Source organism: Chaetodon trifascialis, chromosome 8, assembly GCF_039877785.1.
Source record: "Chaetodon trifascialis isolate fChaTrf1 chromosome 8, fChaTrf1.hap1, whole genome shotgun sequence".
Taxonomy (NCBI): Eukaryota; Metazoa; Chordata; class Actinopteri; order Chaetodontiformes; family Chaetodontidae; genus Chaetodon; species Chaetodon trifascialis.
Window position 1 is genome coordinate 23382709 of NC_092063.1, and position 24063 is coordinate 23406771.

A 24063-nucleotide genomic window follows, 5' to 3' on the forward strand; every position below is an offset into this window, starting at 1 on the left:
GAGCCTAAATGTAACAAGCTATTCAAGGCAGCGGTGTTCCCACCATCACGAGTGCAAATGTAAATGAAAAATGAATAAAGGTCACATGTTGCATTCCAAAGGGGAAAGGGTATAAGTGCCTTTCACCCTGAAGGTCAAAACTAAAGTCTTTAACTGAAAACACAAAACTCAAGTTTTGTCGTTTTGATAGTTTCAGACAGACACTGACAGACAACAGCAAGTGATTCTATTCAAGAGCACACTAACAAGTGGAGTGAAGGTGCATGACACACTGTCTGACCTTAATCATGGAAGTCCTCATCTCCTGAGCAATAATAACTGGTTGTGTTTCTTAATATATCGCTCGGACAATATTCAATAGAATTGCTTACCTCTGTGCCATTGCATTAGAATGGCAAATGATGATTTCTCTAGCAAGAGCCAACCGTACTATATTGTCAGCTGAGTATTTTGTTACATACAACTGATTTGCACACTCACCAGCAGCTCAATAAGTGTAATACTGTTTAAATCATCTTTTTAAAGGCCTTTCATCTTTGATCAGACTATTTTCAGCATTTAACCATTTTTAGAACTGAACTTTTAACATTCAGATCGCAGCAGCGTATACATGCTTATCTGCACACAGTAGCTGCTAGATGTGTTATTTCTTTGGAAAAAATGGAAAATGTGAGTATGCCCAGTCATGTTCCTGGTGGTACACAAATAGCTACTGGGCTTTCTAGGCTGGTTTGCAAAACTGAACTTTCTCTTTCTAATGTAGTCTGTTAAATGGACTTTTTGATCATTTCATTAAATTTAGAAAGGATGGCGTACAAAAACAATTAACATCAAATTAATCCCAGCAACTACTTTACATCTGCAGTGCTTAGATATGTACACATAAACCACATAATAAAAAATAAATTTATCACCATTTATCAAATCATTAGACTTAGAGAAGTAAATCAGTATCATTCTCAAGTGTGTATGTTAATTATAATGCTAGAGCCAGCAGGCAATAGCGTAGCATAGCAAGACTTGAAACAAGGAGAAACAACTAGTCTGCCACTGGCCAAAGCTCAAATGTATACCTATAAACACCTCTTTGCTTTGTTTGCTACTACAGAGACTGTATCTTGTTAATCAGTACGCAAACAGAAATGTAAAAACAACAGCTGAGGCTCTGACTTTGAATAATGAATAAGTGTCATCCCAAAGTCATGGAAAACATCTGATTCACTGGCAGTTCATATGGCCTTTCTGCAATCTGCAAGGGTCTTGTTTTATGTATGATGAAAATTTGAAATGGTTGAGAGATCACATCTGGTCTATGTTTTGATGCCATGGCAGGGAGCCAGTGAAGTGTTCTAATACACACATACATGCCACAATAATAGAAAACACATCCAAGACTTCCAAAGGCATGTATCTAAAATACACCAGTAAGTGACCTACCGTTGGATGCTGTGAAGTCTATAGCCACTGTGAAGTTCAGCTGTGTTCTGTTGCAAAGAAAATGAGAATAAATGAGAGAAAAATAGTAAAACAAAAAAAGAGCATAATACACTTTAGTATACTTCCCGTTCACTGTATCTCCAACTCACATACACACCAACACAATGTACTGCAGTGTAATGAGTTTACTGGTTCACTGGCTAATTAGTATGGCGGGACAATATTCCCTCTACCATCTTGAAGGTCTAATTAGGTACAACAAATGGAACCAGTAATTAAAAGTGAATGAACTGAATAAATTAGTTATTTGCAGTGAGAATCACCAATGCAAACTTCCCCCAAAACTTCACCCTTACAGAGCCCATTTTGGGAAATTCAGTCTAGTCTTTTTCAGATAGCTACACACACACACACACACACACACACACACACACACACACACACACACACACACACACACACACAAAGACACACCCACAAAGATACAAACAACCAAAATGGTGGCTATTGACACTCAGTGTTAGAGCAGGGTAATTATTATTCCACTCACCCTCCTCGGATGAAATCCACAAAGGTATACTCAGACTCCACTTTGAAGGACAGCAGAGTTACCTGCCGAACACACACACACACACACACACACACACACACACACACGTACCAACACACATATGGAGTAATAAACAGAGGAGGATGGTGGAAAAGGGACCAGGGCCAGGTAGACAGGAAGGAAAAAGACAAACAGGTGGCCAGACAGCAAAGGAGTCCATGAGAGAGAAGCAGATTTATGAGGTGATGATACCTATATAAATATATAAGATGACATAAAATAGCAATACAGAATAAATGGCATGGGAGAGGTAGGTGTACTCACAGTTCCTGAATTGATATATTTTTTCTTTTTGCCTTTCTTCTTGGGATTTAAAACCTGCCCATGATAGGAAAAAGTAAGTTCGTGATTAAGAGGGTACTCGTAAAACCACTTCATACCCCAAAATGATGGTTAATAATGAACATGAATAATTCAATTCAGATTCCTGATAATACTGGCAGCCCATGAATTGAAACTGATATTGTGTGGAACTGTGTGTATATAGAGAGTAGAGAGGATAAAAATGGACTCGGAGAGGTGAAGAGATTAAACTATCCATTCATCTATCCAGCCATCCATTTGTGCAAATCTGTATGAGCAGGCAATCAGAACAACAAGATCAGCTCAATTCCAGTATGGTGGCTAGTGTTATTCAGTGCTTAGCCCCTTCAGGGATCACAGCATTCCCTACATTACTCGTTATGATTCAAATTACATGCACAGCTAACGCTAGCTACTCCTCCTCTCTGGAGTGCAGGATGAATACAATACAAGTGTTTGGGAGCTGCTGATTACACCGACGAAATGTATAACGTGATGGGAAAGAGTGGTACCACTGATAAGTCCGAAAGCAGTTTTACCCTCTTTTGGAAAACATCACTGTCTCAAGAGGCTGGCTTATTTTATTCAATCTATATCAACATTTACATTTCTCATCCTGTGTCAAATAGAATATCAAATAGCATCACATAGCATCATAAAAACTGAACAATGCAGGACCAGTACAAGATATCCACCTGTGAGTCTGTTTGTGAAATCCCCTCCTTAGAGGGTCAAGGGAAAGAATTTCAACTACAAGTGTGTTTAGCCTTTTAACTTTGAGATTGACTGTATCACCTGTATTTTTATTATTTCATTTTAGAAAAGGTTGTGTAAGCCTTTGCAGGGGTTATAGAGTTTTCTCAGCCTTTGGAGAGCCAGCCAGCTCAAGCGAAAACATCAAAATCACCTAAACTAGAAATACAAGGTCTCCATAAGACAAAAGAAACAACAAACCACCCCCATGTCATGTCTCACCTCATAGACATTGAACTGGTTCTGCCCCCGAGACAGCTCTCTGTAGCTGGTGGTGAACTCGCCAATGAAGTCATGGCTGCAGACAAACAACACCCACACATACAGGCAAGCATGAACACATATTTTATAAAGTGATATAAATGGTTGTGTATTTGTCTCTGTCCACATCTTTTTCTCCATCTTTGTTTCTGTCAATCTCCCCGTTTCTGCCTGATCTTTCGCCTTGCTGCATAATAAGTTGTTTTGTAGGACACTAAAACTCTTCAAATTTTCACGGACAGAACGTACACAAGCCACTACATTTTCTTCTCACATTTGAAAGACGTCAAAGTGAATTACAAGGTTACAGTGAGCAGTTTTCCACAGATGATTTTATTACCTTCCATCTCGATCCCAGTCGTAGACATCTACCTTCACAGTCCTGAAACAGACAGAGAATATCTTATTTCTGAGATCTGCTCTTTACTACATCATCTGCTGTCAATAAAAACAGAGCCTCAAGTTCTATTTAATTAAACCTTACACGATCACTGCTTCAGTATTGTCACGCCCGGGATGATTATTGGTGCAGTGGGTACAGACTGTTTTGTGAACTCAAGGACCATCTATGCTCAGACTACTTTCCAGCAAATGAACATCATCAATTCCACATCTAGGAGAGAAACATGAACTGAAGCTTTTAAGTTTGCATGCAGTACCATGAATATACAATTCCAGCCACATGTGAAGAGCCGTATATGCTTCATATGTAAATGTTGTTTGGCTGTGTTACATGAATGACACCTCATTTGGTTGAAATATCACAGATGAAGTCATTAGCATAGCTAGTATGGGCTTTGCGATTCTGCTTTACTGTGAAGACCCACAAAGTTTCCTCTTCATGTTTATTCTCTGAGGGAGAAGTGAATCGCTTTGGCACTGTGGGAAGTTTTTGTATGTTGCTTGTCTCCAAGATTATAAACAAAAACAAAGTGCTATGACAAACAAAGTCACATAAACTATTGGAGGGAGTTCCATCCATCCATCCATCCAGTTGTGGTTGCTAAATTACAAAATGTTTGCCAAGCAAACCAGTGAGAAGTAGTGGAGGCAATATTGCGTGATTTTACTCTCGGTGGGTTTGTTCAGACAGAAGATGAAGCTAATTTTGACCTCATGTCATTTGTGAGTATTCGACCACAGATACATTTCTGCAGTTTGTGTTTATTCACCAGACACAGTCAATGCAACGTGTCGACTGCAAAGATATTAGCTGTAAGAGCGCAAGCAGTGAATGCACCAGCCTGTTCACTGTGGGTGAACTGTATTCAGTGTTTTTTTCAGCACAAATTCTGACAGAGCCCAACACAAACTCCAGCTCTGTTATTTTTCTTTAATCTCTCTAATTTTTCACATGAAGTGGAACATTTCCAAGTCACATGGATGCCTCATTTTACACCTCACCAGACAAATTTGCCTCTATTCATTAAAATCTGGAGGTGATGAGGGAAAACTAAGTTATTGACACTTTGTGTCAGTTACACTGGCTCTCACTCAGTGGGAAGCTGTTTTGGAAAATGACTTGCCTTTTTTTTAGATAAACTAAAGGACAATGCCTCTGTGAAATGTAAATAAACCAAAGCATTAAAAACCAAAATGATTGTACAAAGGATATACTATATGGGCTTGGAAGACTTTGGAAGATCATTGTCAGTAAACACAAAACATCACTACATCTACAAATGCAAGTTAAGCCTCTGCCATGCTGAGGAGGCCAGGAGTGCCAGGGGGACTGGATCATCAGTCAGGCTTCATTTTCCCAGGAGATTGTACCCAATTGTGCCAATTTAAAAGAAAAGGTGACCTAACACAGTGCTTAACATGCCTGAGTTTTTGGAATGAATTGCAGCCATCAAATTCAGAAAGAATGTATTTTTACACAGGGTAGAAAAGTTGAAAAGCACTGAGAGCCGGACTAAAATGGTGTTGGGTTTTTTTAATCTACTTTAATTTGAATAATTCTAGCCTTATCTTTCTATCTTTTCTCTGTCAGTTGTCATATCACATGCCTATCAACTTCAGTGAATCTTAGGAGAAAATAAAAAATAGTCTTCAAGTTCAATATTCAGATAAACTAAGTCTAAAGGGAGTGTAAGTCACTAAATCCCGTAAAATATCACAAGGATAAGTAGAGGGTAATAGTTCCTATTTTTGCAAAAGTGGCACTGTGTGCACTTCTGTATGCTTATTATATGCAGTGTGTACCTGGCAGCAAGCGGCCCTCACAGCCACTCAGCACAGCCTAACCTGAGTGTGAATGTAACAGAGTGCTGTGTGAAAGCTGAGTCAGTCTCAATAACACCAGTGCTGGTCCCTGGGACACCATGACCGACTGCTGGCATTATTCTGACCGCCCCAGCAACAGGTGATGTCATCCACATACGAGTCTGCCTGTGCCCGTTTCCCTACGTGATTTAATAATAGAAAATGATCTGTGCTTTTCCAGGACATGGACTTTAAGTCGCTCTCGTACACAGCAGTGAAAGTCAGGTGGCCTATGACATCTGTGCTGTTTCATATGTGATTCTTCAGTGTCTAAACAGTAATTAAGTGTCTCACCATGACATTTCATTCACTCTTCATTTAGATACGTAAAGGAACAGAGTTGTGCAAAATATTTCCAAACCTGTCATAGTCGCCATTGCAGAGAGCTCTGACAGGGATGGTGAAGGACTGCCACACTGGGTTCAGTGTGTTCTTGATCACCTCTGTCTTATGGCAGATGGTGAACCTGCCAGCAAAATAGCAAACATGAGGCCATTAAAGGTAGAGCACATTTATATTGCTCACATTGTACCTGCGAAGATAATCCCACATCACTTGTCTGCAGCCTCATTTGCAATGCTGCAAAATGTTTTGCAGGGTGTTTTTATATCTGCTTAAATGTATCTGGGGGACATGACAGAATTGCAGATTAAGTTTTATTGCTACAAACATCTCTCCAAGGCAGAGCAGGGGAATGGGGCATTAATCTTACAGGTTGAAGTAAACCTCAAAGGGTGCTGCTGTATTATTCAGATTCAAGTCATACAAAAAAAGCAGCTTTGTAAAAGACGTGAAGTGAAAATCAGTAATTATTTGCTTTTACATAGTGTGTATATATACATATCTCCAAAATGCTAATCAAACACTTTCCTCATCTTTGTCCAATAGAAGCACAGCTGCTTCAGCTGCAATAGGAACAAATCTACAGAGGCTGCAGTGCTTTGATCAGCACTACCTTAATGGTGCATTTTACCCATCTGGGGATAAGTGCCGGAAATGGCTTGTAGCTACAGCCATCCGCTGCAATCCCTGTTTCTGAACATACTCACTGAAGTTAAATCTTAGAATTAAAATGATGCACAAACTGTTCTTTAGACATTTGAACATGAATTAAGTTAAAATGTTGGACATCCAACCTGTTTTGAGGGTATGGAAAAAAAACAAAAAAAACCCAAAACATATTTCTAATGTTTAAGGTGTGCATTGTTCTGGGGTTATTTTTATATGTCAGGGGTTTCTTTTTGAAAATGACCACAGTGGCCTGAAAGACTTGAAGAACTTTTCATAGTCCTTGCAGTTAGAGGTGTAATGCTAAGCCACTGTCTGTATGTCCATATTCATATTTGGAGGTTGACAGAAACTGTTTCATTGCTTTCTACTGCCATTTACACTCTATCTCTCGAGGTCCAAATAATATACAAAACAGGATTTATACAGTGTTATTAATTTAACAACAAATCTACATTAATCAAATAACCATTCTGGCTAACATGGAGCCACTATGGCAGCAGCCTTTTGTAGCATCTTTCTGCATTTTCCTTTATTGTCTTTCCACCTATAGCATGACTTGTATTTGATCCCCACCTTTAAAAGAAAAAAAAAAAACATATACATATATTTTGTATACAAAACAAAAGCAACACTGAACAAAATTGGAAATACAATGCTTGAATTTTTGCTCTCACTTTTCAAAAGTGAAGTCAAAGATCCAAGACTTCTCCTGTGCACACAAAATGCTTATTCCTCTCAAATTGTGATCACAAATTTGTTTCAATCTTGCGCACACTCCTTTGCCAAGATATTCCATCCACCTGACAGGTGTGGCATATCAATATGCCGATTAATAAACAGCATCATTATACATGCCCATCCAGAGCATCACAAACATGCTCAATGGGTGACACGTCTGAGTGAGTATGCAGGCCATGCATGAACTGGGAACATGAGATGACAGTGGTGGATGAACAGCATGACAATGTGCCTCAGGATCGTCACAGTATCTCTTTGCATTCAAATTGCCATCAGTAAAATGCACCTGTATTTGTTGTTTGTAGTTTATGTCTGCACATAACCACAACTCCACCGCCACCATGGGGCATTAAGTCAACAAAACATGTGACGCTGACATTATCACTCACAAACCACTCGCCCGCACGATGCCACATCTGCATGTCTCTGTATTTGCCCAATACAGGGAAAACCAACATTCATCCATGAACGGAAAACCTTTCTCCAACATGCCAGATGCCATTGCAGATGAGCGTTTGTCCACTCAAGTTGATTACAATGACAAACTGCAATTAGGTCAAGACTATAGTGAGGATGATTAGCAAGCAGACAAGCTTCCCTTAAATGGTTCCTGACAGTTTGTGCAGAAATTCTTTGTGTGCAAACCAACTGCTACGTTAGTTTTGTGGGTGGCTGGTCTCACAAGATCCTTCACATGATGCAGGATTGTCTGATGACATTGAAGGTGTCTTATGGTACTAAATGAATATTAAATTCAAGAGCAACAGCTCTGGTGGACATTCCTGGAATCGGCATGCCAATTGCACACTCCCTCAAAGCTTTGTGTTGTGTGATATATCTGTGCATGTTGGAGTGACCTTTAATTGTGACCAGCCCAAAGCACACCTGTTTATTAATCATGCTGTCTAATCAGCACCTTGATATGCCAGACCTGTAAGCTGGATGGATTATTTTGGCAAAGGAGAAATCCTCACTAACACAGATTTAAACAAAATTGTGAAGAAGAGAAATGACCTTTTGACTTTTTGCACATAAAAAGTCCTTTATTTCAACTCGTAAAAAATGGCAGCAAAAACAAAAGTGTTGTAAGTGACTGTAAATGAATAGTGGACGTGGCGCAGAAGGTTTTAAATATGAAATCATAACTTTGGTCATATTGCATGTTTTTGTTTTTCTTAAAACTGGAGCTTGTGCATGTGATGGGAGGAGGCATGGATGAAAATAAAGTTGGTTTGAAGTGTCCATGTAAAAAAGGTGACGAGCTCTTGGCCATTTTGCATGCCCTTTTAGGATGGTCCCTAACTTCAGGCATCATTGTTAGATAATGAGGTAAAGTAACACTGTTCATATATGAATCATTTATTAAGAGGTTAAAGGCGCAGGTGAACGTTTGAGTCCACCCTGAATGTGCAGACTCACGTTCCATCCTCATTACTCCGATAGAAAACCAAGAAGGGGTCCGACTTGCCAAAAAAGTCTTTCTTGTCCAGTTTGTTGGCACACAACTGCATGGTGGCAATATCCTGAGAGAGAAGACAAGTAGTTTAGTAGAAAATCAATGGAATCATTCTGATGAAATGTCCTTTCTATATCAGCGACATGTCATCTTCAGAAGCTCATTTCTTGGATAGGTTTGTGCCGGACACGGGTGAAACGATCATACAGCTAAGATTCCCTCAGTGTGTAAACTTATGCATAATATGGATCAGAATCTCAAACAGCAGCAGTTGGAGTGGCTTAATAAGTGATGCCTAGATAAATCACAGTGATTGCAATCCAGCCTTTCAGTTATATGGCTGACTGTATAAATGGGAGGATCTCATTCTATTAAGGGCTGCCTGTAATATAATCACAGAGGCAGAATGGCTTCATACATATGAATGAATGGTTACAGCAGTTATTGAGAAACTATGTTATTCTTGAGATAGATAGATAGATAGATAGATAGATAGATAGATAGATAGATAGATAGATAGATAGATAGATAGATAGATAGATAGCCATTAATGAGGCCTTTTAGTCATGCCTCATGGGAAATCTAAGCTTGTTACTGACCAATAGGGGTTGTCAGCCTACACAGACACACGCATGCACACACACACACACACACACACACACACACACACTCTTATCAAAATTACTGAAGAGCATGTGGTACTTGACAGGAGCAAAACCTCCCAGAGTAACGAAGGTAAACACAACGAAGATAAGGCTGTTCACATAATGGTCTCTGGAGCCCACACACACACAAGGAAATTCTGTTAGTATCTGACAACCTATTTGGTATTTATATATTATTGTGGCAGGGGAATGGCAAAATTGTAAGAGAAAAATTACTTAGTTCATAGCAGGACACCATCTTGACAGCTCATTTTAAACACATTTAGAGAACTGCGGGGAGGTCTGGGTAACACAACATCAAGTGTTTATTGGCACTGAACACTGAAAAAAAGAATAAACTTGAGGCTGGTGGGGCCCAATGATGTCATTTGCAGATTAAACTTGTGGACATTTGTTACACTTCATGGTGTGTTTTTGAAAGGTTGTCCCATCATTTAATATTTTCTGTGCAGCTGTGTGTGGGTGTGATTGTGTGTGCTGGGGAGAGGACTGCAAGCTGTTACAACAACAGTATCAGGGCAAACAGAAAATGCAGACAAAATGAAAATATTCAAGCAACACTTCGTGCATGTTTAATGTGTATGTGCACTGACCCTGCAGTTACTGAGCTCCTCTGCTGCAAAGATAATGGCTCCACACTTCTTCCCTGGAATCCCGCTAAGAGGAAAAGGCAAGAGAGTAAGAGGCAGAGGACACAAGAAGGTGGGAAGTGAGGGTTGAGAAGGAGGGTAATTGTTGCATAACATAAATTATACAATGATGTCATTCATGGCTATACACTGGTCCTGTGATAGGTCATATACACAAGGAAAAGCTCATATTTGCAGTCCTGCACATACTTTATATATTGTCATGTCTGAAAATGGGCTTTGGACACAATGATGTCTATTTTGTTCTAATCATTTCCACAATCCTCGGTGACATTCACATTCGACTTTGACTAACAACAAAAAAAAAAATCTAAGACAAAGAGCTGACACAGAGCTGTTATAAAAAGTGTTTGAAAGTGACTTCAGTGTATGCTTCTTAAAATGAAACATCTCATCTTCTACCATAATAGCCTGTAAAGCAATAGTTATTCAATAAAAAGCCAGTTTCTTTCATTACAAATGCTGGCAGCTACACATTAGAGTTTGGCCACTGAAGAGCACCACTGGAGCAGTTCGAGGTCAAGTGATGCTCAAGGGCATCTCAGATGTGATAACAGTGGAGGGGAACAGTGGACATTCAACCGACTGGTCCAGGATATCAAACCAAAATCTGAGATTGAAAATATGTTGTGTTTGAAATAAGATATTTAATACTGAAAGGAATGTCTTTTATCATTTTAACATGATGCTGTGAAATACTGCTGAGCAGTGGCCACTGTGGCAGCAAGTGGCACAGTAGAGGACAGTTATGAGGTCAGTTCACTGATTCAGTAACGTCTGTTAGCTAAAGTTAGTCACAGTAAACCACTGGTCACACTGGACAAAGGAAGTGCATTGAACTGAGAAAACAAAAAAAGATGAAGACTGTCATTTCTTCGATCGAAAGTTAAATAATCTTGTTCAAAGGGAGCTTTTTGTAAATACTTGTAAAATGTATTGTGTGTGTAACCTTTACTCTATATATAGATATATATATATAAACTCTTACTTTTTTCTACAGTCAATCAGTGGAATAGATGTTTTTCTTGGAGATTTTGACATGTCAAAGCAGAAAAAGGGAAAGAGTAAATAATAAAAAGAATGATGGCTGAATTCCATTTAGCTGCTTCACGGTCCCATTCACTAGCCAAGTTGTCATCCAAAATGAATGCAAATTTTAAAAGAATTTCGAGAAAACCTGTGAAAGAAAATGAGAATTTATGCAATCATCCACGTTTGTTTCATGTAGTACAGTTTCCTTTCCTTTTGTTTCTCTCCCATTTAAGCTCAAATTAAATGTTAAATCTTGACACTAAACTGATTACACTGAAAGAACAATTCCCTGAGAGGGAGAAACTGAACAAAAACAGAGTAGAGGGAGGTCTATTGTCTATTGAGTAGACTCAGAGAAAAGGACAGATTGGGAATGAGAGAAGAAAAATGAGGGGTAAATTTGTGACAGCCGGGGCACCAAAGGGCCAGGCTTGGCTAATGCTTCATTATGCTTTCCGGAATCACAAGAAGAGTTTAAAAGAGATGAAGGAAGCGGAAGAGAAGTGGGTGTGAGAGAGAAGAAGAAGAAGAAGAACTGACACGAGGACGAAAAAAATGGGGTTGAAAGATAAACGAGAGAAGGGAGAGGGAGGAAAGGCAGTCTCAGACCTCAGTGCTGTTGGCATGTAGCCAACAGTCAAACATGTTTTAATTAAACTTTTCATAGGTCATAATAAAATCCATATACAAGATTGATTCCATAAGATACAAATCATCCTGAAATTAACACTAAAAAGTGTTCTTCTATTCAAAACATCCATTTTCAATTCAGGGGATGACTGGAAATTAAAATTGGCCCTGAACTTTAGACTCAGACGGGACATCCGAAATTCACCTGGAGATCCACCAGCACACGTCACACTCCACAAGAATTAAGTAGTAAACTGAGACTCTTAAACTGACTAACTTGTGGAATGACACATGACATAGAAACCACTCTACAATGTTATATAATGACAATGATAAAAATTACAGTAATGTATTTATTGAACTGTGACTGTTCTGTTATTGCAACAGTTTGTGAAGTTGTGAGTAGCATCAACAAAACTGAATTAAGGTATACTGGTGTCTATTTGTCTGTATTACACTGTAGAGATGTTTCTTTTTATGTTCCACTCTCTCTATGTTAACTAGAAGTATCAGTGTGTGATTATGAATTCAATAGTGCAGTAACAGTTCAGCGATGAATACAACCCTAACAACAATACAGATCTGAGCTAATGACACAAACAATACTGTGAGTACTTTGGTTAGGTAGTATTAGGAGTTCTGATAAAAGCAGAGCAGAAAATAGAGCTGGAGCTCAAGCCCCAACCCTGATGTAGGTAATCAACTGGCAAGTTCACACTATGGTGGACAATACATGAGAAAGTGCCCTTGAGGGGGTTCTTCTAGTGAAGTAAATGTAGCCTAAATAAAACATATATTATGTTCAGCATGTACTACATAAATACACTGTAATTTGCAGGTTGTAATCTTACCTTACCTAACTTCCTATTCACAATTTTGAATTATGGACAATGAGGCAGCCAACTACCAACAAAGACAAATTTGTTTTTCCCACATCACCACAATTTTAGTGCCTTTGCACTGGCAAATTCTGTTTCAGAATGAGGTTTACTAGTCACTTTCAAGGCACTGTATGGTCTCCCACCTAATTATATACCAGAACTTTTTAACTTTAACTTCAGTGACATGTTGAGCCACATCGACCCACTGAATGATGACTGTGAAATGTGGATGACGGCGGAGGAAAGCTATTAAGTGGACCTTCGAGCTCAGATTAGTTTGTCACATAAACATAAACTGCACTGTAGGCATTTGAACAATTGATCAGTGCTGTTCAGAAGACAGTCACTTGGACAGGACTCTGGACAGTTTCTAAGATTTCAACAGATTCGTCATTTCAACAGCATTGATTAAAAGCAGTTTATTGCAACAGGGCAACAATAAAGCCTTTGTTTCTTTCAGTGAGCACTTCCACATCATCAGCTAGTAGTTTATGTCAGTGAACTCTTTTGCTTTCCCTCAGCATTGGTTTTATTCAGTGGGTACAATGTCTGCCATTTAACTTAAATCTAAAGCTCAAAGAAGAGAGAAAAAGTACAAGCAATTGTGGTTTTGAACAGTGTATTGACAGACATCTATTGTTTCCACAGCTGACAGCTCCAGTGACAGCTAAGTCAAATTGTATGGCACTACCACAATGTGTTTGGGCCTCGATATCCAGAGTGCCTTTTTAAAGCCTCTTCCTCCTCAAGCACACAAACACACACACACACACACACACACACACACACACACACACACACACACACACACACACACACACACACACACACACACACACACACACACCATCAAATATAAATATTAGCTATTTCTTAATGACTGCAGCACACATTATTGCATTAAAACTGGTACACAAGATGCCATCCTACTTTAGATTTTTAATTCAGTTCAGCTTGATTTGATGGCATGAGCATGAAAGTAAGAATGAATGAAAGCCTTTGCAGTATTTATTACAAGTAGTTATTCTCTTTTATAGCTGCCTTTTTTTGTGCTTTTTGGGATTAATTTTATCATATTCTCATCTGCCGCTTTGTGCCCCAGTAGTGCCCAAATTGAACTTTTTGGAAACAAGGGGCCTGAGGCGAAGCCAGGAGGCAGAGCTCAATGTTCACTGACCCTGAATATTTCAGCTGTGTCCCAGTTCAGTGTCACAATAAAGCAGACTAGAGAATAACAGCCCATCAAAGGGCCACTGACACAGACTTATTTCCCTTTGATATGAAAGAAAGAGAAAGAGCAAGACAACTGGCAGATGATGAGAGAAAGGAGAAACAGAAGTGAGTGTGTAGGTAAAATTGATTTAAGGACAAAGAAGAAAGAGAAGACAGAGGGGTGAAAACAAAGGGGAAAACAACGACAGTGTCTGTGAGCCATGACTAATAAATCCACAGCTTTCCATGACGTAGTTTTGAAGTCAATGGATTCTCTCGCTCACGCTGCCTGCCAGCTGTAGCAGGCAGCTACAGCGAGAGAATTATTTATGAATTTATCTACACAGAGTGTCCAACTGCACACCCGCCAGCAAGCCCACCAGATACAAGAACTGCCTGGACTCTGGAGTATCTGTCCGAGCCCTGACTGCTCACTGGCTACAGAATAATAATGACATGCTGTTCCTCTGCTAGATATTACAAGTATTTAGTTGGGCATGTTTCTCATCATGAGATGCATTTGAGGCCACAGAGACTCGTTAGAGCTCAGTTTTTAAGATGTGTTAATATTGCTGTAGGTTGAATTATATGATGCAAAGAAACAGCAACCAGTTGATGCATTCAGATTTGATTTTTGTTTTTTTTTTTTTGCAAAATTGTACGCAATTCCTACGTAAAATGCTATCAAAGAGGGGCAGCTGTGAGCTATTTCATAAGCTGTAAACAACTCAAGGGATACGCAGCAAGCTAGGCTGCCATTAAAGAAGTGACATGAAGTGCTGTCTCATGACAGAACACTGGTTAACTTTGGGGCTATAGCTGTCATTTGAAAAGTTCACAAGTGCCAGGCATGTAAGTGTTGGCCTCTTTTTTTCTTTCTGTCTTTCTTTCTCTCTCTCTCTCTTTTTTTTTTTTTTCTGGGAATCTATCCAATTATTTCTCTGGCTCGGGCCAGGCTCTCTGACTCTGGCATTATCTAACAGCTCAGTGTGCAAATGTTTCATTCTGACCAAACAATGCAGAATGTGATTTCACTGATTAGCTCGCTGTGGTCACAGATTATTTTCTCAGCTTTGTGAGTGCAGGTATCACAGCAATGAGAATCTCAGCTGACCAAGTTACAAAACAGCTTCTTCCTCTCTGCAGTAAGTCCACTGAAAAACATTTTCACAACATGATTGTACTTTACACTGATGCTGTGTTTTCCACAGATCAGTGGTCTTCGTCATTGTTTGAATACTGCTGACTTGTGTGATATGTATTTTCTTCTTTATATCAGGTATGTTTGTGTTATTTGTGCAAGCGTGTTTGGTTGTAGCATGACACCCAATCTCTGGTTTTAGTCATATTGTATGAATTATATTTTATGTTATGTGTGCACACTTTTCTCCGGCTCCGGAAGGGGGCATGACAAAGTTTGAGAACCACTGTATTACATCTTGTTAGTTTATATCTTTATACATCTCCTCATATGTCTGCATCTATATATAGGCTTTATGGTGCCAGCTGGGATTCGGGAGTCCAGGCCAGTGAAAGAGAACACTGGTTTTGTCTAACCTAATGAGGACGCATGTATATGGAAATTAATACCTGATCTCTATTAATATGGAACAAATTCAAATTCATAAACAAATCTTGATATACTTGCATATAAAGATGTTCTCTAATCGATTTTGTAACATTTAGAAAAAAAAATACATTCTACACAGCCTCACTTCACTGATTTTCAGTATAGTTTCACGCATTTTTTCCTCAGTTCCCTTGTTATTATGACATGAACTGTCTTGCATCAGTCTTTTTGATAATATTTTTCCTGTTTTGGTCATTTTCTTGGAGAACCATCATTTATCCTAACTATCCTTACTATTCCGAGTATTATTTGTACTTCTACAAGTACTGTTACTGGTATCACTACTTAGTATATCTTCATTTAGTATATTTTCACAGTGACAAGTTGCAGAACTGCATGGATGGATGAACTTACTACTTCTACCAGTCCCACTCATGAAGCTAAAGCAGAATATCGACAAGGAAGGCTTGCTCACCCTGGAACTTTAATTACTCCTTTAATTTAGTTGACTAGACCACCCCAAACCACTAAACTCTTTCCTTTCATACATTTTATTCAGTCAGGGCAGCTCCCTCTATCTCTGTAATTACTCCCAAATCAGTTAACCTATCTGTTTGTTGCCCTTATTTTCCAAGGCCACTCTTAACCCATTTATGAACTCCTTGTCAAGAAGTAGAAACCATGGAGCAACATTTTCCCATACAACCTTCCTTATGAAACATCTGAAGAAATTATTTACACCCATGCCGATTATTAAATGCAAAATGTTTGAAACGTGACCTGGCTTTACATTAAATTATCCTGTATCATAAAGTCCTCATCTTGATAAACTTCTGCTGCTACAATTCAGGGCCGCAAACAAGAGAAGTGACAAGAGTAGTTGTACATTTTAATTACATTTATTTATCCATTTGCTTTAGATGTGCATTTTAAATAATCAGTTTAAAGTTGTAAACGCTATGCATACTGCATTTTACTAGACTAGGCTTAAATTCAATTCAAAATCGGATCCCCTCTCCTGAACAAATTACCCCTATGTACTGTATCCATCCATCCATCCATTGTCTTCCGCTTATCCGGGGCCGGGTTGCGGGGGGAGCAGTCTGAGCAGGGACGCCCAGACTTCCCTCTCCCTGGACACTTCCTCCAGCTCTTCCGGGGGGATCCCGAGGCGTTCCCAGGCCAGCCGAGTGACATAGTCACCCCAGCGTGTCCTGGGTCTTCCCCGCGGTCTCCTCCTGGTGGGACATGCCTGGAACACCTCCCTAGGGAGGCGTCCAGGGGGCATCCGATAGAGATGCCCGAGCCACCTCAGCTGACTCCTCTCGATGTGGAGAAGCAGCGACTCTACTCTGAGCTCCTCCCGGGTGACAGAGCTCCTCACCCTATCTCTAAGGGAGCGCCCCGCCACCCTGCGGAGGAAACTCATTTCAGCCGCTTGTATCAGGGACCTCGTTCTTTCGGTCATGATCCAAAGTTCATGACCATAGGTGAGGGTTGGAACGTAGATTGACCGGTAAATCGAGAGCTTCGCCTTTCGGCTCAGCTCCTTCTTCACCACGACAGACTGGTACAGCGACCGCATTACTGCAGCCGCTGCACCGATCCGCCTGTCAATCTCACGCTCCATCCTTCCCTCACTCGTGAACAGGATCCCAAGATACTTAAACCCCTCCACTTGAGGCAGGAACTCTCCCCCAACCTGAAGGGAGCAAGCCACCTTTTTCCAGTCGAGAACCATGGCCTCGGACTTGGAGATGCTGACTCTCATCCCAGCTGCTTCACACTCGGCTGCGAACCGTCCCAGCGCATGCTGAAGGTCCTGGCTCGAGGTAGCCAACAAGACAACATCATCCACGAAAAGCAGAGACGAAATCTGCCGGCCCCCGAACCGAACCCCCTCCGGCTCCTGGCTGCGCCTAGAAATTCTGTCCATAAAAATAATGAACAGAACCGGTGACAAAGGGCAGCCCTGCCGGAGTCCAACATGCACCAGGAACAGGTCCGACTTACTGCCGACAATGCGGACCAAGCTCCTGCTCCGGTTGTACAGGGACTGTACAGCCCTCAACAGAGGGCCTCCAACCCCATACTCCCGGAGCACCTCCCACAGAATGACGCGAGGGACACGGTCGAATGCCTTCTCCAAGTCCACGAAGCACATGTGGACTGGTTGGGCAAACTCCCATGAACCCTCAAGCACCCTGTGGAGGGTTTAGAGCTGGTCCAGTGTTCCACGGCCAGGACAAAAACCACATTGTTCCTCTTGAATCCGGGGTTTGACTCTCGGCCGGATTCTCCTCTCCAGTACCCTGGAATAGACTTTCCCAGGGAGGCTGAGGAGTGTGATCCCCCGGTAGTTGGAACACACCCTCCGGTCCCCCTTTTTAAAAAGAGGGACCACCACCCCAGTCTGCCAGTCTAGAGGCACTGTCCCCGTCTGCCACGCGATGCTGCAGAACAATGGAGTCCCCGGTTGGAGCACTTTCCAGTACCCCTCCCAGGGACTCCAAGAAGGCCGGGTACTCTACGCTACTGTTCAGCCCGTAGGCCGAAACAACAGTGAGAGACGTATCCCCAACCCGAAGGCACAGGGAAGCGACCCTCTCGCTCAGCGGGGAGAACTCCAACACATGGCGGCTGAGCTGGGGGGCTATAAGCAAGCCCACACCAGCTCGCCGCCTCTCACCGTGGGCAACTCCAGAGTAGAAGAGAGTCCAGCCTCTCTCAAGGAGTTGGGTTCCAGAGCCCAGACTGTGCGTGGAGGTGAGCCCGACTATCTCTATCCGGTACCGCTCAACCTCCCGCACTAGCTCAGGCTCTTTCCCCCATAGTGAGGTGACATTCCATGTCCCCATAGCCAGAGTCGTTGTCCAGGGTTTGGGTCGTCGGGGCCCCTGCCCATGACTGCTACCCATATCACAATGCACCGGCCCCTTCTGATCCTTCCTGCGGGTGGTGGGCCTACGGGAAGGCGGGCTCTTTTGGGCTGTGCCCGGCCGGGGCCGGCCACCAGGCGCTCGCCTGCGAGCCCCAACCCCAGGCCTGGCTCCAGGGCGGGGCCCCGGTGACGCCAATCCGGGCGACGTACGCTTCTTTGATTGAATGTCTTTCATAAGGGGCTTTCTGAACTGCTCTTAGTCTGACCCGTCACCTAGAACCTGTTTGCCTTGGGAGACCCTACCAGGGGCATTAAGACCCGTACAACATAGCCTCTAGGATCATTCGGGTACTCAAACTCCTCCACCAAGATAAGGTGGCAGTTCAAGGAGGAGTGGCAGTTCAAGGAGGATGAAAAATGTATGAATGAAAAATTTAAATGTTTGTGGGGTGAAAAAAATACAGTACATGTACATGTCCTCTTGTAGTCTCAATGGTAGTTACAGCCCTACAACTATTACTGCCACTACCACTTGTACTAAAAAAAAAATCAAAAACCTAAAATGCAACTAATTTATGTCCTGCACATGTGAATCAAATGTGGCCACGTGTTTCCATTGAGCTGGCCAGTATCTAAACCTCACACCACTCATAACACATGGAGTTCTGTTCAATAAGCAGTGTTGTGTTATATGCCTGGACATGACCCAATATGTGAGCTGGAACAAGCAGTGACAGAGAAACCAAAGGGTGGGTAACACCTTAACCTGAATCTGACATCACCTGTATACAGAAAGCTCCATGTAAGACAAACATCATGGCCTCATCTTTATAAGACATGCATGAGACATGTTTTACATCCTGAGAGAGGCTTTTCAACTGGGGCTTGCATAAAACATGAAGAAGGGCGGCCAGTCTTAGTCCACTGATTTCTACACAGGACTGAGGGACACTTGGATTATAAAACCTGTATGAATATAGGTGACATGAGACAAGAGACCATGTGATGGACTGTGTGGTGTCCCTGGCCCTCGCTCTCCTTTTCTGTTTGTGCAGCTGGCACTGACGGACACAAACACAACTTACAGCTGTGCACAGCACTTTTCACACGAACCTGCAAATAAGAAAAAACCCAAATGCAGGATAAATTGGGGATGATTTTACTCTCCTTCCTGACTGCTACTGCAAAAGAAAAAAAATATTCACAGTAAACAGAGGAATATGTTGATGTCACACTTATGATGGTATTACATTTGAAACACTAGGGTTTGTATTATATGAGGACTAGACACATATTCACCACAACAGATAGTCTTTATGAAGGGACAAGACCAAAATAACAACAGTTTCTGCATAGAGTGCTGCATTATGGGTTTATTTTCTCTATGTTGCTAAGTTTTAAAAGTCTATTTATAGTGTGTCCATTAGTCAACAGTAACTAGCGTAACATGTTTTGAAGGGAATAAATTTCTGTTGAGTGAAAACGAGTAGAAAGCATCTTCTGACATCTTGCCAAAACAGACGCAGGACTGAATCATTCGTCAAGCTGCCAAGAATCACCACTGCCACAGATGTTGAGGACCTTATAAAGACTGCCTGAAAAATGATAACTGCCAGGGAGAATTATATTCCTGCTTCCAAGAGCGTGACAGAAGAGTGTAAGTATGAGACTGGTATACAAGCTGCACCAATGTAGAATTCATGTTCTGCTGAATTATTTCATGTTTCATTTTACAAAAGAAAAGGCTTTGTGGGAGAGAAGTATTTTTTCTTGAACTTCTGAATGTCTCTGAGAGGCTTGCCCAGAAGGAGCTAGGTAAAATGCAATGTGCATATAGCAGCATCATGCTCCTGCACCAATGTGGCTGGTGGAGACAACTTTTCTATCAGGAGTGTATGTGTTCACCGAGTCTCACACACCACTCTTATCCTCGCTTCACTATCTTTATGCACCGGGACTATTTTTGCCAGAGCAGTTTGCGTCACTGAGGCATGAAATTCACGTACAGACATACTGTTTACTGTATAATACTGTAATACTACAATACTTTCTGTTCCCTCCTGATCACTGTGAGCACCTGTACTGTGTTGTAATGCAGCTGAATTCATGAAATAGCTTCAAATTTTCATCTTTTTTATGTTTCTGTTGTCAGGCAACAGAATGAGTGACATTTAAATGATTCTATCACGCTCTTATTTTTTGTGGGGTCCCACAAGGATCTGTTCTGGATCCCCTCTTAATTAATGTATACATGCTGCCTGTCTTTTAACATAGATTAAGAGCGACACTCCAATCATTACTGCTCTTTACTGGCTACAGTTTTAGAATTGTTTTAAGATTTTACTCTTCACTTTGAAAAGAAGCATGATTCAGCAGGACTGCATGAAAATGAAAGCGGTGCTGGTTGGAAATGAATTCTATATGGTAAAAAATAACTGTGTGTGTGATGGTGTGCACGTAATTCATCCAGTCATAGATTGACCTACATGTCGGTACTGCAACACACGACAAACTGTCACAGTGGGCTCTATTTTCGATTCCACTGCCGGCGCGGCACAGGCTGCGCACCCTGCACAGTGGTATTTTCGTGCAGCGCAGGCAGGCGCACTTGGTATTTTGGTAAACCGAGGCGTACAGAGGTGCTCCAGGATGGCTGTTGCGGCGCAGTAGGGGGAGGTGTCGGCGTAATCAGCCAGCGGATTTGGATTTTCCTTCCATTTCAGTCCAAGCCAGCGGCACAAAAGTGTGCTGAAAGCTCGCCACTCCAGACCTGGTCAACTCTGTGCACCAGGCAAGTGGATTTTCGTAACCGGCGGAGTCATGCGCTCATGTCACCAATACCTCACAGGCAGGTTTCCACAGTGTCTGGCATTTCACTGCGATCAGTAATTAGCAACAGCCATGATTCAATGCAACTATCCGAGTCAGCACATACAGTCAGACCTAAATTTATATATTTTGATCAGTATCTCATCTGACCAAATTGCAAGCGCGTTCGGCATGTGTAATGGTCACTCAACCTGACCAAATGTACACAGGTGAAACAGGGATGCGAACTAATCAATTAACATCGCTGTACCAACCAGGCATCCTACAGAGCATATATACTGCATCTATCTCAGAGCACTCGAGAGACAGAGAGAGACAGACACATGGAAAAAACGTAAGTGATGATCGTTGTCTGCTTTTACCCACATCATTTAATTCCAAATACAAATGTTATCATTGTAATGCTTAACGTTATCTACAAAGATGGAGTACATCATTGCTTTGAGGAGGAGGAGGAGGAGGAGGGGGAGGCCGAGGATTTACCATCTAAGGACCTCATATTTAGACATGAGTGATGTCAGTCTCCTCCTGGGAGAAGTTTGGGTGTCAGACACTTTCCTGCGTGGGCTCAGTCATCCTCGAAACTTGCCATGCGCCTCGCCAGCGGTGTTTTTAAAGGTGAGGCGAGGAGCTGGTGTGATTGGTGAAGATTTGATGGCTGTGTCAAACCCACTCCACACCTTCTCCCCTCCCTCTTTCCGAGTTGCGCTGCTGGGTGGGACTGCACGAAAATACCAAAGTCTGTGCCGCCACACCCCATTGGAGAAGACCTGACTTTGCGCCGCGCCTGCGCCGTGCTAGAGGTGGAATTGAAAATAGAGCCCAGTGTTTTATACAAAGTAAGGAGTCATTTAATGAATTACATTTGCTTATATAATAAGAGAGTGTTAGAATTTTCATAGACAGCATTTCACATAGTTTATCAAGTTTCCCCCAACGCAATAATTTCGCAAAATTTTTTGGGGGGCGACGGAGGCTGATTTTTGGTCACCTCAGGTAGGTTTGGCTCTGGAGGACAGAGATCCTATCTCAGTGAGGACAATGAGAAAGTATTAAAATTCCCAGGCGTTAACAGATTGGTTATTATCTGATTTCGTACCTGAATACAGATCCTATAGCAAGTGTAAATGGGGCCTTAAGGTGATGGGGTCTTTGAGGGCCCCTCAGTAGAGGAACTGTGTCTTCATTTAAATTTCTTCTTAAAAGTCTTCTTTTTTTTCATCAACTAAAGGCATTTGCTCAAATCACTTAACTACCCTCCTATCTTGTTTTCTATGTCAGGTTCAGTGACTGGACCTTAAAACACCTTCCTGAGCAACACCAAGCAATGACATTAACAAATAATTAGAACAAAACCTGCTGAAATATTAAAACGAAAAAACTGAATTTTAAATAAACAGCCAGACTATCTTTTCAAAAGCTCTCACCACTCACTCTTAATGAATTTATCAAAAAACGGCATCTTCCTACCCTAAATCCATTGTTGTTTCAACAAGTAGTGTTGGTTGCTGACAGATTAGAGGTATTGTCTGTCCGTGACTGTTACAAAACAACAATGTCACATTATTTACCGAGACGCTCAAAGCTGGCAAGCATGAAACTAGCTCTAAGCTAATTTCCGCCTGCTCAAACAGAGACAATTGCTCACATATCTTTGGTCTACAAGACAAAGCAACAACTAATTCTTGCCAGTTGGAAGAAACACAGTTGTAAATTTCTGTGCAGATTCATCTGTTGTGGATTGGAGCCTAATTATTTCAATGGGATATTGGAACTGATAAAACAAGGAAAAGTTTCCTTTTATATACATATTCTTTACAAATGTACACACAGAAGATTCATTGGTTCAGGGTGATATTTGCTTAGACTGAACCCCAAAAGGCACCGTCGAAGTCAAGGACTTTGATACACACAAGGATAACTCTACACTTTTTTAATCGCATTTGTGGCATATTTAATTTCTGGCCTGATGATGTTTTTAAAAAAGCCTCCAGAGAAAGAGCAGTGGCAGCAAAGGGGGTTGTCTTTGTGGCTGTTTTCGCAGAGCAGGCCAGATGACACCTGAACCACCACACCAGATGGCAGGTGACTGTTCTGTAGGACACAGACCACAGGGGACAGACACTGACAACACTGATGTGTGTGAGAGGGACAGAGATACATAAACAGTAACAGAGAGCGATTGAGCATGACTTTTATTGCAAGATTTGAATTTGAAAAGTAAACTTTAAGCTACTGATGCTGATGTCAAAGTACAATATCGGTGGTACTTCATCTCTTTTACTAGATATCTGGAAAACCTAAAGGCAACCATATCAAAGGTTGAAGCTAAGCTTGAAAAAAGTCAAAGGACACATTTGAAACTAGCCAATGCGAATAAAGGTCAACTGTTTGACCTATTGGTGGCAGATCATCCATCCATCCATCCATCCATTTTCTATACCGCGTATCCCTTTCGGGGTTGCGGGGGGTGCTGGAGCCTATCCCAGCAGTCAACGGGCAAGAGGCGGGGTATATTGTCAGCTCATATAAAGGGTTTCATTGACAACAGCACTATTACACATTTTGTGTAACAAGTGATAAATATAGTAAATGACCTCAATATGAAGATATCTAGCAAAAATATAGATGTAAATACCTTACATATGCATTTAGATGATGAAACTTAAGATTATAAATATATAAATCTAAATATCAATATTCATATATATATATATAAATCTGTATTGAATTGGCTGTTTTTTTTTTCTTTAGAGAACACCTTAATACAACAGTAGGAAAAAAAAAATTGTGTGTCTGTGGTATTGTGCAGTTGTATCAGTTTTTATTGAACTTGGACGAGTGTAACGCTTCATGCTGTGGTCCCATTGTGTTTTCCT

At 41.3% G+C, this 24063-nt stretch overlaps 1 protein-coding gene across 1 annotated transcript in view; it reads right to left on the reverse strand.

Moving 5' to 3' along the window:
- Positions 1 to 24063, reverse strand: part of LOC139334601 (copine-9-like) — a 75112-nt gene that overhangs the window by 14588 nt on the left and 36461 nt on the right. Inside the window, exons 8-15 of the mRNA XM_070967585.1 lie at positions 10093 to 10156; positions 8798 to 8901; positions 5991 to 6095; positions 3705 to 3746; positions 3326 to 3401; positions 2312 to 2365; positions 1988 to 2049; positions 1438 to 1484 (exon numbers count right to left, since the gene is read on the reverse strand). Of these exons, the coding sequence (XP_070823686.1) occupies positions 1438 to 1484; positions 1988 to 2049; positions 2312 to 2365; positions 3326 to 3401; positions 3705 to 3746; positions 5991 to 6095; positions 8798 to 8901; positions 10093 to 10156 (554 nt within the window). The remainder of the gene's footprint in view (positions 1 to 1437; positions 1485 to 1987; positions 2050 to 2311; positions 2366 to 3325; positions 3402 to 3704; positions 3747 to 5990; positions 6096 to 8797; positions 8902 to 10092; positions 10157 to 24063) is intronic.